Raw genomic sequence first — 20,032 nt, forward strand, 5'->3', positions numbered from 1 at the left:
AAAAAACGTGAGGTTATAGGGCCTAATCACCTGGTAGGCTAAACAGCTGTTATAAACAAAGATTGAATAACCTAAAAATTTGAAAATTAAAAATTCCCAACTTGATTTCATTAATTCGCACAAGGGGTTTATATCGTGCGATTCAACAGCGAACTCTCGCTGCTGAGACAAATTTACGTTATCTACCAGTTTGTTGCCACTCTCAGCTTCAACGAGATGACATCTGCCTCCAGCTCGGTTATTCCCTCTCCCAGACTGATGAGTCCATAATAAGGCCGAAACTGCAGTCTCTGGATGGGATACCCGGGAGGTCGTTCCTTAACCTTGGCTAATGGGTGGTAACTTAATACTTAATACCTCGTAAACTGTTTTGAAATAGGTGAAAAGAACAAATATGCATGCATATGTTGATTGTCAGTGGTTTATTTGCAAAAAACCAAAGATTAAATGTATGTGCTACTGAAAATTTCACAAAACGTAAAAAAAAAGCATTTGAAAACTTCATATACATGTCGGTTAATTTTGTTTCTTTCGCTTTGGAGGATTTTTCGTCTTTGAGTAAAGTGAAGCTTCAGTGGCTTTTCATCATTGTCAAAGCGTTACGAAACCAGAGCAAAAAGGGAGATTACTGGAAGCAGTATCCATGCTTCCGTAACTGAGACGGATGATTTAGACACTGATATGCATGCTTCACTGATTCAACCTTTGAATATCTAGGAAAACGTTACTGAAAGAAAAAGTAAGGCAAGAGATCATGATTAACGTGTAAAATGGATGTAAAGATGTCGTTTAATATGTAACTAAGAATACTAAAACCATTGAATTTGATGATCTTTTGAATCCTTCAGATTTTTTTTCCCAAATATGAATTAGTTTTAAAATAATAGTTTGTCACTATGTCTTAATTTAAATGCAGAATATTTTTAAAAAATATCTATCATTAGAGTTAGTTTTGTACCTTACATTTCTCTTATGAAATGCTTGATTAATTTCAGTTTTAAATAATTTTAATAAGTGAAATAATTTATCAATCCTCAAACTTAAAGTGAAAACAATGATTTTAAACTCAATCCTATACCAGATTCACCCCCCCCCCCCGTAAATCAAAAACGGTATCCAGCTGATGTCGTTTGCATAATGTAAATTTTAATGCAGTATGCTTATGTACCAAAATTCAGATTGTACGTCCCCATATGGCAAGCAACTTACGTCTTTCAGTTTTTTTCTTACCCTTTTAATTTTAAGCTCTTGGCGATTTTAAATAAATAGAGAATTATTTCTTTTTTTATGATTTATTTGTAGCATTCTGAAATTTAAATGTCAAGTAACGTGAACGATTTTAAATTATTTATTATCATTGGCGAGAGATACGCGATATGTTAACAATTATATTGGCACAGTCGGAGTCGATTTCAAAGCACTTATCTGTTTTGCGAACGAGAGGAGAGTTGAAACCTATAAGAATCTCATAAATGCTTCCTGTGTACGACCTCAAAAAAGACTTTTTCTTCAAAGTTTTCTAAAAGTCTATCTTAGTGGTGCTCAACCTACGGCCCGCTGATCATATGCGGCCTACGAAGACGACCCGTATGGTCTTTTCGTTACGTTTAATCAGTGGTTGGCACTACAAGGAGCAAATACTGTTGTCACTACATTTTTTCGTAGTTTGTAGTGCAGCGCGTTAGTTTGAAAAAAAAAAGTAGTGTGGTGAGAGTAGTACTATACAAAAAAAAGTAGTTTGTAGCGATTCTTGGAAACTACTTCTTACTTTAAGTTAACAAAGTTCAAGCGAATCTCAATTCTTTGTCGAAATGATTCCTTTTTTATCTAGACCTATGTTTCATGTTTAAGCTAGACTTTTTAGATTTCTTCTCGTCCTTGTTTAAGTTTTTTAACTGCATGAAGTAAAAACAAAATAAATTATTAAACAAGAAAGTAACGAAACCTAAGTAGAAAGGAAAAAAATAATTTTATAATAATAACCAACCATACATAATAACTATAGTGAGCTTAATATTTGAAGTTACAAATTTGAGAATTGATAGTATACAGTTAATTAGAAGACTGACTAACCTCAGATAGGTCTCTAAGGATCCCAAAAAGCATAACACTTCTGTTTCGCTTGCGAAACTGCCTCCCCCCTCCCCTGGACCCCTTATTGCAGAGAAATCCTTGTAATTTCAGTTAATCAGCTGTGTCGGAGGAGTTGAGCTACTTTCTAATGTGAAACGGTAGGAAGCGTTTGTGTCTGACATAAGTTTGTTTCCTTGCATAAAACAAAGAAGAGTTTGAAGTAATGCTTCAAATAATCTTTGAATAGGTTTTAGCTTCATTCTCACAATTTTCTGAGAAAAATACCCTTGAAAAGAGCCTCCCCTTAAAAATGCCAAAAGCGCAGTCTGCGCCATGCCTTCCCCTCAAGTGGGCACCCCTAAAGGAGGTTACATGCCGAATAAATGCAGAATGAAACTGGGGGGGGGGAAACAGACGCTTGGAAACACTAGTAATAAGGTTTTAATAAAATGTTTACATTAATGCGAAAAGTTAAAACATAACTATATTAAAAGAGCACAAATAAATATTCACAAAAAAAAAGGAGGAAACGTAAAAAATTCTCCCCAATTTGCTAAATCTAAATAAAACAAATTTACAATTTGAAACAAGAATTGCAGAATTTTTTTTCGGATTTACAATGCCCCCCCCCCCCCCTATTTTAAACTTTAAAAAATGAACTTATAGATAAGACGCTATCCGACAAATGCTAAAATACCCTTTATACCTTGCTGTTTTCGTCAAATGCCTTTTCATTCATAAGTTCTACTTTCTTTCTATTAATAAGGAGGTTTCTTGTAACCCTGAAACACGTGCCCGCAATTGATATTGCTATTTTTGAAGCTCACTGCATCACCTCATGATGACGTCATCACCGTCACGGGACAGTGATGACGTGACCCGCCAAGCAGCCTATCAGAAGCAACCATTCGACGGACGTAGATACATATTACATATATATGAGATTTTAATAATATAGATAATACTTTTAACTCTCAGGTATCTCTCTTTGAGCTGTTTCTTTCTGCACAAAGTATAAATACATGTATATAAAGCTTCACAAAGCTATGTCTCAAAATAATTGTGAATATAGAGTTCTCAGGACCTCTTAACAAGAAGCCAAGAAGCACAGTAAAAAGCAAGAAAGTCACAAGAAGAAACTCTAAACTTTTAAACAGCCATGTTCGATACGTTCAGAAATTTTGACATTCCTTAAATTTGTAAGAGGCAACTTTTAGATGTATATAAAGTTTTAAAAACTGAAAAAAGTGTTTTCAAAGTTCAAAATTCTGGGTGTTTCATTGTTTTCTTGAAATGCAGTAGCATAAAATTTCCAATGAAAACCTTGATTATTCTCTTCAAGTGAAAACTCATGTTTCGAAATAAAGGCCACTGCGAAAGTGACTCTGTTGTCTCTTTGTGACCCCCAAATCTTACCTTGTCCTTCTAACTTCAGAAACATTCCCACTTTACTATCGTTTATGAAGTGAAACATAGTAATCTCAAAATTATGAATCCTCATGCATGGTTGAGTTTTTCATTTTTGTGTTCTAGCAGTGTGCTCAAAGAAGCAAATGAAAGGTAAGAACGATGAATCGAGCGAAGTTGAGATGATGATGTATAAAAGGATAAGTTGATTAACGTGCATGAAAATATACAAATTTTGTAAATTTTCGTGAAACGTATGATGCTAAGAACGTTTCTACGAACCTAGGACTCATTTAGGGAGATCAAGAGTGGTACTTAGCCCATCCCGGGCTTTGAAAAATTAAAAGTATTTAAGTAGAAGGTGAGTGATTTTTTTTCGTCATAGTATACATTGAATATATATCTCCAACCCCCTCCCCCCACCCCCACCCGGAAACTGGAAATGAAGAACCTTACAGAAACCAACTTACCGACGAAAGCTCTCAAAGGTTACTTCGTGGACTCACTTCACTATTGTTCATTTGCAATGTCAATTGAGACAGTGAGAAGCAAAAGGATGTAAGTGCCAAAATTAAAAATTTGGAGATAACCAGTACAAATGGTATCTCCAAATGGTACTATATCTTGCCCCAAACCTCTCCTCTATTTTGGGGCAAGATATAGTACTAGTAGCCCTGGTAGATGCAGTTTCCAGAATGATTTATAGAAACTTTTCAATGAAAGTGCACCTAGGAGCGAAACTTTAAACGCGTTTTACTCAGAACTTGAAACTGTCCACTTACATCCCCTTGCTTCTCACTGCCTCAATTACTCCTTATAAATTACCATTAAGTTTCTTACGAAATCAAAATGCGAATCAGTTGTGTGCTTGAATGGGAGAAAATGCTATGCCTGAACCTTGACCTTTTGTTTTAGTCTCCTGAGTTCAATTAAATCCGGAAGATTCAAATCATTACCCCCCTCCCCCCGAAATACTAAGAATTACCGTTCCCAATAAAGGTCGATTCCCTCTTTATGTTCAACGCGTAAGATGCAATACACTAAAAGGTTAAAATAATTTTGGGGGACTTTTTTCAAATGGAAAAACCGCAATATTCCGAGTAAGCCACCATTGTTGTGAAACAATGCTTATGCAAAGGTTCGGAGGATTCGGCGGGAAAAGCTAATTGTGTAAAACGCTGGAAAGTTCTTCCAGTCATATTGTGGTTATGGTGGCGGTATTTATGCGTGAGGAAAGTAAATATCCGTAAATGTCAACTTTAAAGAGTAAATAAATGACTAGTTATGGGCATGGTTAAGGGTTTTTAGGATTAAATTAATGAAATTTGGACACAAATGCTGCAGTTCTAGTTCATGGAAAAAAATAATTCTAACGGTGTTAAAACTTTGAAATTGCGTTTTATAGCTATATATGATATCGTCACCTCAAAGTAATAGTAAGATATCTTCGTGTTATTTTGGGATTAGGTATCTTACTCTGAGCTCTAGCTCTGAGGCGACGATATTTTCATTAATTTTCAATCAGGATTTTCATATATTTTTAGAAATAAATGGTTTTGGACTAGTTATGACCCCACATTAATTTTCAATCCGGATTTTTATATGATTTTAGAAATAAATGGTTTTGGATTAGTTATGACCCCACACGTTTAGTTATGTTTATATTACAAACTAGTAATATTCGTTCCAGCTAAATTCAATTATTTTTGAGAAATACACAAAGAAAGTACTCATTACGTACTATTATTTATATATATTTATTTTTCTTTAAATATAATCTTTTTAGTAAATATTTTTCATTGCAAATTGGCGCTACCAATAATGTAAAGAAGTACTTCCTAAAAAACAGTTATGGGCATCATTCGTTAAAAAGTGGGATCTTATGATCAAAACTAGCATTAGCAGTTTAATTTAATTATTAAAGTAACATATTTAAGCAAAAAAAGAACTATTTGCTAACTGAATAATAAGAAAAGTTTGCCAAAGAATTAATTATGCTTATGTGGTGTGCCCATAATTAAGATATTTAGTTTTATTTCACTAGTTACAGGCATGTTAGCTTAAATGGGTATTAAATATTTTAATTAATGGAAAAATTGTTCTTATGTGATAGAAAAAGTCGAGGAATGAATACTTACCATTGAAACAGCTATATGATCGTCTCGATTTTAGTTTCATTGAAAAGCGCAGGAAAAAGTTGTACGCATTTAAATAAGGAGAAATCAATTTTAAATTCGACGTTTGAATCGTTGCCATTTTTGCTCAAATCTGGACAAATAAAATTATTCAACTATTTTTAGGCTTTCCCGATAATAAGGGATTTAAACATTTCCCCATCTGAATTTACTTTATTTACTTATTTATTTATATTATTTATTTATTTAGTGTTATTTGATGTCCATTTGTTTGTTTGTGAATCCTAGGAATGGTCGCTAAATATTTTATTTTGAAATCGGGACCTAAAATTTACTGTTTTAATGTTATTTCAGAAAAGTCTTGGCTAATATAAGTTTTCATTTTAAATATGACTTTTGAAACTGTCTGTGCCAGATATTGATTTTATTTATTTATTTTTTATTTATTTATTTTTTTTTTCAATGAACTGAGTTTAGGTGAATAAATGCCATGTTGTTGGCATTTTTATATTTTCGCTCAAATGTGGAAAAACAGAATCCTTCAACAGTTTCTAGACTTCTCCGATAATGGGGATTTAAGAATTTCCTCTTTGTCATTTAAAATCTATTTGGTTGTGCAACCTAGAGACGAACACTAAAAATTTTATTTATTCATTATTTATTCATAATTGAAATTTTCATTACTGTTATATTAAATCAAATCGAGACACAAAATTTACTGTTTTGATGTTATTGAATAAGCTGATGTGAATTTTGAGGAACATTCAACCTTATCGCCAATGGGGAACTATAAGGAATATTGTCCTTTTTCGTGAAGAAACTTTTTGATGCTGTTTCTTCAATCTTAATGCATTTTTTAAAAAAACTTTTAGACATTTTATTAATGCTATTTCAGAATTTTTCTTGGTTCTGAGTGTCGTTTTTGGAACTATTTACCCTATCCTGGTAGAGACTTTTAAGCGATTGTAAACTTTATTAGAAAACTATTGCCCTTACTCTATCAGGGGCTTATAGAAACCGATTTCCTTATTCTAACGGGGACTTTCAGGAAAGTTTTTTCTTTTTCTAAAAGAAAGTTTTGAGGACTAATGTCCCCATTCTAATTGGATTTTTTTAGGAACTTTTTTCTTTATTCTGACGAAAATATTTAACGAAATCGTTGATCTTATTTATGAATCTTTGTCCTCAATCTAATTGCGGTTACTAGGGATTGTATTTCTCACGCTAATGATTGTTTTTTTTTTTCTGTCTCCAGATTGAAGTCGGGACTTTTTGGGAGTCCCCCTTAATGGTAATTGTAATCTTTCTTTTCAATGAAAATCCATAGGTTCTGTTGACGACACTACAGGACTGTTGTCTTTATTTTAATGTGATAAACTTTGTTATATTTCTCCCAATTTATTCAGGAGAAATTTTAAAGCATGCGTCGGGCAAGCTCAGTTTCTTTTCCGTCATGGAACGGTGTAACAATTGCGGTAGCCCATGCAGCACATTTTGATCGAGATTGGGATTTTTAAAGGCAGGCAGACAGTTCTAAAATAGGTCAATTTTAGAACTGTTGACCTATTTCTTTTAGTCACTAATGTCCTTATGCGACGGACAATTTTCAGGGACTAATGTTCTTACTGCAATGAGGTTTTTAGGAGCTCTTGTCATTAATTTGAAAGGAAAGCGCGGATTTTTGTTCTAATTGTACAAAATATTTCAATTAAATTCATTATTCTTTCGGTAGGGGGATTTTCACTCGATTCTTATCCTTCACTATGTGACCAATGAAATTCATTCCCTCCAATTACATATTTTCGTCTACTTTTTTTTTTTTTTCATGTATAATTATAGTCTTTTTTTTTTTTTTTTAACAAACCTAAATTTGAGAATTTTTTAATTTTTCTGCTTTTTTTATTGGAAATTTCGTTCGGAATGGATAGTGGCAAGTCATAATTTCATTATTCAACTTTAAACGCTTAGTTACGGTGGTTTTAAATGACTTTTAAGAGTACTTAAACTAGATGTTTTTTGCTTTGAAAGAGGGACTTTTGACGGGCAGATGACGTCATTATTAAAAATTAATATTGATAGGAAAAAATATAAGGTGGGTGCGCAAAGTAAGACCGCGTGACCAACAAGGTCATCCCCCACACTCCTCGCAACACACATGTTTTAGAAACAGTATAGCAAAGATTCGTTAAATCGGGATTTCATCGACATCAGCAAGCCTAACTGATGATAATAAAGTATTATCAACGAGCCAACAGACAAAAGTGCAGTCAAAGTTATTACAGAAGTGTCTCGTCTAGCTCTCCTGTTCTTATTTCACAGTAGATTTTGTTTCATCATGTTGCGCTGTAGCTTAATAGCATTTAAAAAAAAGTTGTTAATTGTTCTAGACAGCCTAATGTATGTAGTAGATAAATTTAAAAAGGAAAATATATTGTTGTGTATCGTCACTTTTTTCCAATGATTTGATAACTCTATAAAAGTAGACTATAGTGGGCTCTGAATTTAGTAATTGATCCATCTTCTTTCTACCAAGTAAATATGAACATTTTGATGATGTTTTTGAGTTTATCAAATGCGGTTCAGTATGTTTTTCTATTGACAATTGGTTTTCTATTGACAAAATGTTTTCTTTTCTTTTCCTCCTAAGCTTGATAGTATTTTTTGTCATTTTTTAGAGTTGGCCTTATTGGGGATTCGTGTTCCGAAAAAACCAAATCACTTTTCTTCGTTCAAGCTGCTGAAAAACACAATTGAAACTTAAATGTTTACACGAAAAGTTTTTTCTTACTTTTTTATAAGTCATGTGATAAGCCAATTGAATCCTAAATGAGCAAAATATTGGGCCATGAACCTTAGGTGAGCCTTATTTGGCGCACTTACCTTAATATTGTAGGGGGGAGGCAGAGGACTGCCAATTTTTTTCGACTACTAAACTTTGACCAGATCAGCGTCATAGACTTACCCGCCTACAATTTAGCACAATGGCAATCAAAACGTTCACGGGGACAGGCACCATTGCATTTTTTCAGTATAAAGGAGAGTAAAGGTTCACCTCGACCTTTTCCAAAACTAAAAAGATAATTTAAGATCCACAGTTCAGGTTCGTTACTACCTTTCCTCATGTTTTTTTTTTTCCACACATGAACGCAGGAGCCAGATTCAATCAGAATCACGTATAGCATTATGCATTATGAATACATTCAATGTTCCAAAGTTTTAAACTGCAAAGCAACTTATAAAAACCAAAATTTGACCAAAAACACGAGAGTAAGTTTCAGGCATTAAACGCACAGATTCATTTAAGACGGAAACAATGATTTACAAATGTTTTCGCATAACCGTAAAAACGTCTTTCTGCATCTGTTTAAAAGCTAGTTGACTTTTCCGGCAAACTCGAGTAAGAAAAATTGAACTTGACGAAATTAATATGCAACAGAAAAACAAAACAAAACCAGAGTTAACTGTTGTAATTACAAATGAGGAAAATCCACGGGGCTTAAGTGATTGCTAAGTGGCTTCTAGTTTTCCTGCCCACTAATCATTCTGGCAGACAAGGGATTTGATGACTGACCGTTGTTTTCAGTGTCGGCTTAGCGGGGAAAGATATTGAGGGCTCTCTAGCGGTTTTTCCCACATCTTGGCTCTGCTGCCCTCAAAGCAAGTTGACATTTTAATTTCATTTGTCTTAGAAATTCCGTGATTGGTGGCTAGTTCCGGCTCCTTAGTATGACCTTCGAAGGATACTTTCTTTTGAGGGTCATGTTTGAAAGGTTAGATCAATGAAGCGCGTATATTCCATAGTTTGTGATGTCACCGTTTGCGTCCTTGCGCACGGACCACTACGCAAGTGAGCTAACTTTTTCACCGCTTTAAAAAAATATAAAAAACAGCTTCGCGCTCGTGAGATAAGCAGAGCACTGAGTGAACGTTGTTGTGTGAGAACTACAGAGTGAAGAGAGAGCTATTGTTTCTCGGTGAGACTGAATCAGTCGGTTTACAGCGCGTCATCGAGCAAGGAGCTATCCGTTCACTTAGCTCTTTTGACATACCACCTGCTGCTGCATCCTTAGGATTATTCGCCATAACGTCCATTCGCTCACACAGTTTGCCCGTTTAAAAGAAGTTTTCTTTTGTTTTTCATGCTTGTGGTTTAATGCTCGGCTGAGTTTCGGCTTTAATGTGGAAAATGCGGTTTTTTTCAAACAAGTGAGTTTTTCTCTGCAAGCGGTTGAAAGGGACATGTCAACACGATCCAGGAATTGCCATTTCCGACGGGAAATCCAGCTTTTTCGTTTTCAGATATAAATAGCAAATTTTTCCAAAAAAAAAGTTTCTTTTTAATCCTGTGGAGAATTCGGGTGTGGAGTTTCGGTCTGTGCGATTTTGGCTAACGGTCAAATAAGAAATCTTTATCAAAGCATTTCAATTGATTGTTTCGTTTTTGCTCTCCAGAAATGAATCTTTTATTCACTAGAAAAGTGACTTACATATATTTGTTCAACCAGTTCAAGAGCTTGTGCATGCAGATTCCTTTTTGAGTGCACGCTACAAAGCGAAATAAATAACTTTTTCAAATGTAATACATTTCAAACTGTGCTTTACATACTAACGTTAAGTGGTTAGAAGGAGGCCAAATTGCGGCCGATGCTTATTTGGATTAAGGCGCCCCCTGTCGCCGTAGGTGAGTACATTCATTCATATTTAAAACAAAAATGTCTTACACACCTCAATCAGTTTCTTAGTTATTCGAGACATTGTTATAGTTTAGACTTTAGAGTTTAGCTTTGTTTACAAATAACCGTGATATTGCTTTTGCTGTTTCAATGATGCTCTCAAAAAAGAAAAAAAATGAATAGTCGTTGTGGTAGAATTAACTGCCAAATCAGGAATTAACTCTCATTAAATATTTTTATACATTTGGAAAATCAAACAACTTTATGAATATATTAACCACAACTTCTTGGTAATCAATACTTTTTAAAGGTTCCATACCTTTTTTAAATGTAGACCTAAAGTTTTATCAACATAGATCACACAACATATTTCCTAAACTATATATTTGTATTAAAATGTGACCTCAAAAATCACTAATAGTACATCGTTTCATGATTGCAAAATCCTTTCTTTGCCAGTCTCAGAAAAATTGCCTGGAGGAGAACAACATTTTATCATTCTTTAAAATATAATATTTTTCAGAGCTCATACCAGTGACGTATCTAGGATATGACTGGTAGAACAAATATCATAGTCACTACTTGAACAGAGTCAGAAAACTATTTTTAATAATATGCATCCAGTATATTTTTCTACCCTTCGTATTTTACTTGCTAAGATTTTTAAATATCTATGTCTGCATCACATTTTTTTTTTTAAATTCCTCCCAACCCCCCTCTCTCCCCGAATAGAACAATTCAAACATTTTCTGACCTCCCCTTTCATGGTTGTAGAATAACACTTAGTGCAGTTCCGACTCACACCAAAACTTAAAAATATATATTATTCAATGCAATTAGCATTTTAATAAATGCAGTTGATAAGTTATTGTGAGATACTTCGCGTAAAAGGATAATTCAACTCTTAAACCATGTTGCAATTAAGTAAAAGTTATGAAGAATGGAGTGTTTTTGAGTGACAGCTGGTCTGTTGTTATTACTTTTCCTAAGTTCATCATTTTTCTCTTTAAAAAATTTGAAGTAACCTTTCAAGCTCTGACATCCTACATGATTTGATTTAGCCTTGAAACGGGAAGTGTATTATGTGTTTCTCTTAATAGATTACATATAAGCAAGCAGACATGAAAAATGTTAAAAGCACTTTTAAAATGTTTAAGCTTTTGGTTGATAATAAGCTCGTTTGAAATAGTCGTGCATATCCGGTAGACTTTTTGCAGCAATCTAAAATTAGTACATCAATATTAAAACTTTCTTTAATATTTTCATATGAACTACCACAAGATCTCGTTAACTACAAGATTGCCATTGACGTTTAATTTTATTTGCTACTAGCTGTATCCGCACGGCTTTGCCCGCTAGTAGAAAAATTAAAAGGTCATATGGTTCGCTTGTATATTTACAAATAATGGATGATGAATTTCTCGCCAATTTGCTATGTTCATTTGCTCGCCAATGTTACGGTTCCACGTTATGATAATTTGGTAATTTAGTCGTCCACGTTATGATAATTTGCTCGGTAAAATGTTCATTTTTTTTCTCCTCATGTAACTAAAGTGAACATCAGTCTCTTGAAATTTATTTTTCGTTTTTATTACTTATTATTTTAACTATTCACACCATCTATTTACTAAAAAGATTACTTTAGTAAGCATAATTGGTAATGTTATTACTGATCATTAGCAATGAGATTGCTTTGCCTCAAATTAAAATGGCATCCAAAAAGTTATTTTTATTGAGCTTTCTCATAACATACTTGTATGATCTCGGGCATAATGAAAGGTATTAACTTTCTGGGATTTTTCGTTGAAAAATATAGAAAGAGAAAAAGTGATTTGAAAGATTTTCCTACAATCAAATTATTTTTTTAACTTTAAAATGTGGCACTGTTTTGTATTAAAATTTGTTGTTAAAACGTCTCTTTTCTTAAACACAGAACTGCTTGCACATTTCACTTAATAACTTTTAATAGGTTTTGTTAATGAAATTCAATTTATTTATTACTAAGTACAAAAATAAATTGTACAATTGAATCACCTCTATGTAAAGTGAAATAAAACCTTTAAATAAACCCGCAAAGAAATTACAAATACAGCTTCATTAAAATACGATAAACATTGCACAGGTACAAGAAAAATATCTTACATATATTAAACTAAGTTAATTCTAGCTTAATAGGCACGTTATAATTTTTTTCTGAGATACACGGATCCAACCTGCAGTTATAACTGCCTCTTAATTTAAAGTTTTTTAAAAAAAAGAATGCTTTAGAAACAGGCGTAGATATACATAGCAGTTTAATTGATGTGAAAAAAACAAAAGAATGTAATTCAATGCCAAGCAGTTCTTCAACTGAAGATAAATTATCTCTTTAGCTATCTATAAATACAAAAATCAAATTTTCGATTATTAATGAAAGCAAAATATACATAAATGAAAATTTCCCTGGAAAATATTACAACTTTTGAATTTTTAATATTATCATCCCCTGATTATCCATGAATTATGATGGCGTTGCAACCACGAAGGAGAACAAGTAATTGAAAACAGATAAAAATCAACAAATAAATCCGTTTAAAGCACTGGTACTGATTAGGATGGTTGTGCATTGCGTTATGACTTCATTAGCAGTATACTTAAATTTTTATCAAAATCTGCTCTTTTTCCCCGGTTAAGAACTTTACCTGCAATTCAAGGGAGGTTTTTCATCGGCTCGTTTGTTACTGTTACAAAAAAAATTTGAGCAAGCTATTTGAACGAACTCAAAACACTAAGATGTAAATTAGCAAAAACGCTACTCAGACTAATTTGTTCAGAGCAGATATGCAGCTAAACATCACTTGCTTGTTGAACCTGAAGTACCATAATCAGGGTCAACTAATTGCTAGGCAAATTATCTTCTCGTGTTTTTATGTCCTTTCTCCTACTTCCTGCTGATTCATGAATGACCAGGTCAATACTACCGATGAGTACAGACCACAGGTTAAGCGGCGTGTTGTGGATGAGCGGCTTGGGTAATTTCGTTGACAGTGAAAGTGCTTTTGAAAGTAAATGAACTCTGGATGTGGTATAATTGGAAGCAAGCTAAAATGAGAACAAGAGAAGCTGTCATTGCATAGAGGTCAAATTCAAAGTTAGTGGACTACTAGTTTAACAAGAGTAAATCATAAACAATGTTTTGAATGCTTAATGAATTTAATTAAAGTTTTTGTTTACTGTAAAAGGACTATAGAAATAAAAATATTTACAATTCACGATGCATTTTATAAAGTTGGATCCAGTTTCGTAGATGTGTCATTTGCACGTACATATTTGAACTATTCAGTCAGGAATTTGTCCTCATGGTTTTGCTGTTGCCAGGTTATTGTGCATGTGCAGATATAGTTAGAATATTAAGTTAAGAAAAAAAAATCTATGTTTATTTGCTGAACTTCGTTTAGCTTTGACTTTTCAATTTTTTGCATCTATAATGTTAAAGAAAAATAATTTTATCTTTGATTAGATTTTAAGGCATTGATTTTTTTCTCTTGAAAAGAACGACAAATGTCTCAATACCGTTCCATTAATGTATAAAAACACTGCTAAACATTATCACGCATTGTAATGGTTTCCTAGAAACTAGTTTGTAAAGAACAGTTGAAGTGTTTTCTATTAAGAGAAAAGTTAAAAACATTAAGAGGCTCCGGGACACAAAAATCGTCAAAGTTTGCAATTCTTTTTTATAATCATTTCAAAAAGTTCTCCGTTTTTTTCTGCTTAAAAAGACGTTTAAATCTTGTTTCTATCTTTATTGGAACAAAATATATATATATATATATATTTTGGTGCGTGCATTTAACTGATATTATATTTAGTTTTAAAACTTTAATCGCGCTTTTCTCCATAATGCAATTTTTCCTGATTTTTTTCATTCAAACTCTTATAAGTCAAGAACTAATAAAGATGAAGTAATCAAATTTGGAGCATATCTTTTTCAAACAGTTCACTTTAATTTTTATTCGGCAAATTTAAAAGAAACATTTATTGCAAAAAATTTGATTTAAAAATAAAAAATAAAAAAAGTATCTTCGAATTTTTCTTCAAATATTTTCTATTTTAATTGAATTAATATTTTTAAATCGCCGAATAAAAATTAAAAATTAGATATTTGTGCATAATTTTTTGAAAAAAAAAATAAAAATTGACCAAGAACATTTTGAGTTTTAACGATTTAAATCAACCCCATTTTTTAAAAAAATTATAAATTTAAATAAAAAATATTTTTAAATATTAAGGTTATGATTTTGCTTATTAAATAGATGGTGAATCAATGCAAAAAATAATTCCATAAAAATCTCTAAACTATAAAATTTTCTTCTTCATAAGCACAACAGCTTTTTACAGGCTTTGAGAGAAATACAAAATATTACAGTTATCTTTTTTTATTTCCTTATTTTAAAAGAGTCTATTTTACATTTTTTTTTTTTTTTTTGTGTTAATATCAAGAAAAGGAATCACATATATTTTTTTAATTATTTATTGGTGTTATACATTTTTGTTTATTTATTATTTATTTATTTTAAAAACGGCACGTTACAGAAAAAGACGCTCCAGTTACAGTGACATGGCTAAAATAAAAATGAGACAAAAACACAAGTCAAAATATGAGTGAAAACAAGTATAACATTTAAAAAATACGAAAATCTAGCTTTAAAATCAGTAAAAGCACATGATAAAAATGTACATATATTTGTTAAAACTTTATAAAAATTTCTGCGAGCAAGAATGTTTATGGTAACTAAGTAAAAAAAATGTCTTTAATTACAGGTGATTTCCCAGTCTTATTTGGTGCAAAAAAGCCCAATATAGTTGACTATAACTTTGCATTACAGTAGACCCTCGTTTTACGCGGGGGTTACGTTCCACGGAAATGCCGCGTAAATCGAAACCGCGTAAATTGAGACCAAATACCAGTGTTAAAATAGGAGTTTGGTTCCGTTGATAACAAAATACTTCATTCTGGTGATGACTAATTGTACAATAAGTTTAATGTGTACTTATATCGACTTTCATGCGCAACATGCATAAAGAAAACAAATTAATTTTATGTCCTGTTTATAAAGATTATTTGTCTATGATAGTTTTTTGGCAGTCATTAAGAATTATTCTCTGTAATTCTTTGCTGAGCATTGACGCATCCATGATCACTTGCGTCATTTCCATGATAGAATTTTCCTTCACTAACAAATCAGAAAAATCATTTCTATATTGTCTAGGAATGGCTCAAAATTTTCAAAGTGAATGTTTTTGGTTGTGCGTCACCGACGTCAGTATTCTCATTGGTTTTGACCTCCTTTGCCACTCCTATAAGCTCTTCTTCCAGTGAGTTCTGAACTGTATGAGTTTAACAACTTTACTTCTGGAAAGAGCTCTGGAACCAATGGCATAAAATGTCTCCAGTGGTCCGAGCTCGATTTTTAGCCCGCCAAAATGCAGTTGATTACGCGTAATCTGCAATCTTTAGGTTTGAAAGAGGGGAAAATTTTATCTGTTTGCATTGCTGCATCCGCGTAAAATGAAATAAAGGTGTCAAATCTTAAACCGCGTATAATCAAAACCGCGTAAAATAAACCGGCGTAAAACGAGGGTCTACTGTATTTAGTACATCCAATTTCTTTATCGAGCTCCTTTGATCGAAGAATGTAGCTCAACTTATGCCGTGAACCAAACAGTTCAAAAGATCCAGCACTTGTGTTTACTTGACTTTTTTGAAAGTTTTTTTTTTTTTTTTGGTAATTATCATGAAGCTGGAAAAATTGAAACTCACAAATAAAAGGTTCAAATGAGCCAAATTACAATTCCCCTGAAAGTTGATTATTGCTGAAAAAAAGCTTCGATAAAAAGATCAAAAGAGCCGAATGTGAATCAATTATTAACAAAAATCATGCACGCTCCTTGAAAGATCATTACTACGGTATGGAGATTTTTACAGGTAAAGTTTAAATCTTGAATGTTAGCCTCTTTCCTTACAGTGCAAATGTCTTATGCCAGGACATGAAACTAAAAGAAAACTCAAAAGACAACCTCTAATAAGAAGTTTTGTGAAAAATATTTATGTTTAAAAAATACCGCCATTGGAAACAAGTTTCATTTATCATATGCAAAATTCGAGCTATCAAGCATTTATTTATTTTATTTATTTTTTATTTATTTATTTATTTATTTTTTCTGGTTTGAAAAGGAAATTTACTTTCAGAACTGCTTTTTTTGATCCGAAGAAAAATCCTCTGGTTTTCAAAGAATTAACAAATGCATTCTTAAAAATATTTTTTTAAAATCCATGTGAAATACTGTCAAGTCCCAAAATTTTTTGCCACATTTAATGATACAGGGTTAGCATAAAAGAAAATCCCATTTTTAAAAGTTTATATTTCATAAACTATTACACTTGGCAGTATAAATGACACATAAAAATAAACTGTGTAAGTTTTTTGTTAACGTGCGTTACTATTTAAATATGCTCGTTCCGCACTAGCGCAACCAGAAATTCCTTCTGGAAGGGTTTTTTTTTTTGGTCACAATGGCCTTACACGTGTATTAACTGCTATATTAGGATTGGAAACAATGTTAAAACCAAAACCACTGGGTGGGAGTTTACCCTAAAACCCCCCACTTCGCTGTGCCACTGACATTCCGCATTGTCCGTGCAGGTGACAATGATTTACTCGATTATACGTGTTCGCCAGTCAAACCTAACCAAATGGGATTTTTTTTATGAGATTTCGTCAAAAACAGTGTTAATACACCACCATTGCCTACAACATTGCAAGAACTGAAAGATCGCTTATGTGTACAGCAGCGTTTCTTAAATTGCGTTCCGCCGAACCCCAGGGTTCCACGGAGCTCTCTCAGGGGTTCCATGAAATTTGTATAATATCTTTTCACACCTTTCAAATTTGTCACTTAAAAAATCGACAAAAATAACGCTTTTTCAAAAATACATTTAGTGTCACTTTCGCATCTAATCTAAGCACCAACCATCTGGGATAGCCACTATGGGAACAATTTTGCAATGTCAACTGAGACAGTGAGAAGCAAAGGGATGTAAGTGGCAAAATTAAAAATTTGGAGATAACCAATACAAATGGGAGGTGAACCCCTCTTCTGTCTTGGAGCAAGGGATAGTACTAGTAGTCCTGGTAGGTGCTGCTTTACAGCATGATTTGGAAAAAAAAATTCAATGAAAGCCTACCTAGGACGTTATCTTCATAGTCGTTTTACTCAAAACTTGAAAGTGTCCACTTACATCCCTTTGGTTCTCACTGCCGCATATGTGTAGCATTACGAAAAATTGACAGTGAAACACTCCAAAATGTATGTTATAGATGGTAGCGTTACGATGGTAGCGTTAAATGTTCGATGCACATACATCGAACATTTGTGAATAAAAAAAAAACTTTCACAGTTTATTTTTACGTATCATTTATGCTAAGTGTAATAGTTTACGAAATATGAATTTTTAAAACCGGGATATTCTTTCATGCCAACCCCGTATTTGTAATCCAAAAGTCAAGGGAAAAGGTAAACTAGTTACAAATAAGTGTTTTGTTAAAATGTTGTTATAATTATGATTAAGAAAAAAAAGATTTGTTATCTTAGTTTTAATATAACATTGTATAATTATAATGGAACAAGTTCTGTTCTGTAATAAACTTGAAGTATTTTGGTATTAAATAATTATTTTTAGTGAAAATATTTGAGAACCAATTTCGTTTCATTCAAATCATTTAAAAATCATTAAAATCTTTTTGTTCTATTTTTTTAAATGCTTAATTACTGCGTGTTTTTTTCTATTCTAAATTAAGTAAACAATAACTCATTTTCTGTGAGTTAAACGACTATGCTGAAGTAAGGAAGAGTTAAGGAACCATAAGTTAAGGAACAAGGACTTAAAATCTAAAATCCATGTTAATAAATTAAATCTTATTAAAGAAATACAATGAAAAAAATAACAAAATGACTGATAGAAAACTCCATAGATGATACAAAAGTCAGTAAATGATAAAATTGGAACTGTTTATTTTTTCCATTATTATTGTTTTAAGAAAGAATCTCCTAAATAAAAATATAATGTCTTTTCCAACTTAATAGTTACAGAAAACATACTTTATTGATCAAATACTACGGAAAATTAAATCTTTATCCTAACATATTGGTTAAAAATGGTTTTGTTCGAAATATATGTTTATTCTATGTAAAAAAATAAGTATTTTTTTTTAACTCGAAAATTCAAAAATGAATGGATTATTTCAAACTTTTCTTTTGTGTGTTATGTTTTATATAGGGGAGGGTGGCTCAAAGCGGGTAGGCCTTTGTATGACCCCCCAAGATATGTAAGCGGCGATGCATAGGTATGTCGTGTTTACATGAACACCCACCAAGTTTTAGTCAGTCCTAGCGAAGCAGCAGTGAAGCGGCGTGACACAACCAGGCTTAAAATTTAAAAAATGATACATTTTTTTTAAAATGAAGTTTTGTAACTTGTGATGAGTCGAAGACCAGCGTACTTTTTTGATTGTCAGTAATATTACCTTATTTTGACACCATCCACCTACATTTCATTTGCTTCTTTTTCAAATTTAAGGTCTTAATTATAGAAATAAAAAACGTACCTTCGGGCAAAGCGGGTATAGGATTTAATCATATATTTGTTTATAATTTCTTGATTCGAGTGCTGACTTAGATTTTCTATTTCAATACGATAAGTACAACTTTAAAAAGGTATTTTTTTAGGATGGCAATTAATTAGTCTATTAATTTAATCAGTTATTTCTTTATGTTTTACAAACAAAAGTGCTGTCTTTAAATTGGATAAGTACAACTTTTTTATATTTCTTTTTATAATGGCAGGTAGCTAGTCAATTATTTTAATCATTTATAACTTCATATTTGATTGGCAAATGCACCAAATCACAATTAGTTAAGCTTACCCGCTTTGGGCTCCCTGATAGGGCAAAACGGGTTTTTCGAATGTTTTTGTAAAGTTTGATAATAAATAAATGCTGGGTTTGAAATAATACAAAAATAACTTTATTTTGAAGTTCAAGAACCCTGCTGGAAGCGATAAAAATCCAAAAATAACTTTCAAGCGCTCTTCGAAAACCTACCCGCATTGGGCCACAATCCCCTATGTTTTGCAATTTAGTTTTAATAAATTGATTTACCTGCTCGACAAGCAAAATGTATTTTATTAATGATATTAGCAAATTTTTATGGTTTAGATTGTTGTTATAAATTTTAGATCATCGAATAAAAACTATAAAATCTTTGACGCCAGGATTTTAGGTGCTAAACAAGCTATTTCTCAGTTTATGAGAAAAATTCAAAGTAACATGACATTTGAAAGATTATTGTTCTGAAGGAACTAGCTGCCAACGTTATTTTTTAATCGCTTAGTTGACCTGATGCCCGGGATTAGTGGGCCTCTGGTTATAAGCATTTGTTTGGGGGGGGGGGCGTTGTTTATTCCGCACTTTAAATTAGTTCTAATATAGCATTAACTTTGTACTTCGAATTATGTAATGCTGAGGATAAATACTGAGGTCCAGTTAACTGACTAGCCTGCTTGATACACAGCATTTCCTCGAGTTTTTTCAAAGGTAAAAATAAAAAAGAAAGAAAGAAAAGAAAAAAATAGTGGCAGTGCCATTTAATCTTTTGTGAGCCTCTTTACTCTCATATTTGGAATCTCTTTTTGTAAAGATTATG

General features: G+C 32.4%; 1 protein-coding gene across 2 annotated transcripts in view; it reads left to right on the forward strand.

Moving 5' to 3' along the window:
• LOC129218270 (uncharacterized) overlaps positions 1-20,032 on the forward strand; it is an 88,792-nt gene that overhangs the window by 35,447 nt on the left and 33,313 nt on the right. The window contains exon 1 of one of the 2 annotated variants that reach the window (XM_054852498.1): positions 9,621-10,296. The exons of the other annotated variant lie outside the window; for it this stretch is intronic. Within the exon in view, the coding sequence (XP_054708473.1) occupies positions 10,260-10,296 (37 nt within the window). The 5' untranslated portion in view covers positions 9,621-10,259. Of the gene's footprint in view, positions 1-9,620; positions 10,297-20,032 lie in introns of those variants that run through there. 2 annotated transcript variants of the gene reach the window in all.

This window comes from Uloborus diversus, chromosome 3 (genome assembly GCF_026930045.1).
Source record: "Uloborus diversus isolate 005 chromosome 3, Udiv.v.3.1, whole genome shotgun sequence".
NCBI lineage: Eukaryota > Metazoa > Arthropoda > Arachnida > Araneae > Uloboridae > Uloborus > Uloborus diversus.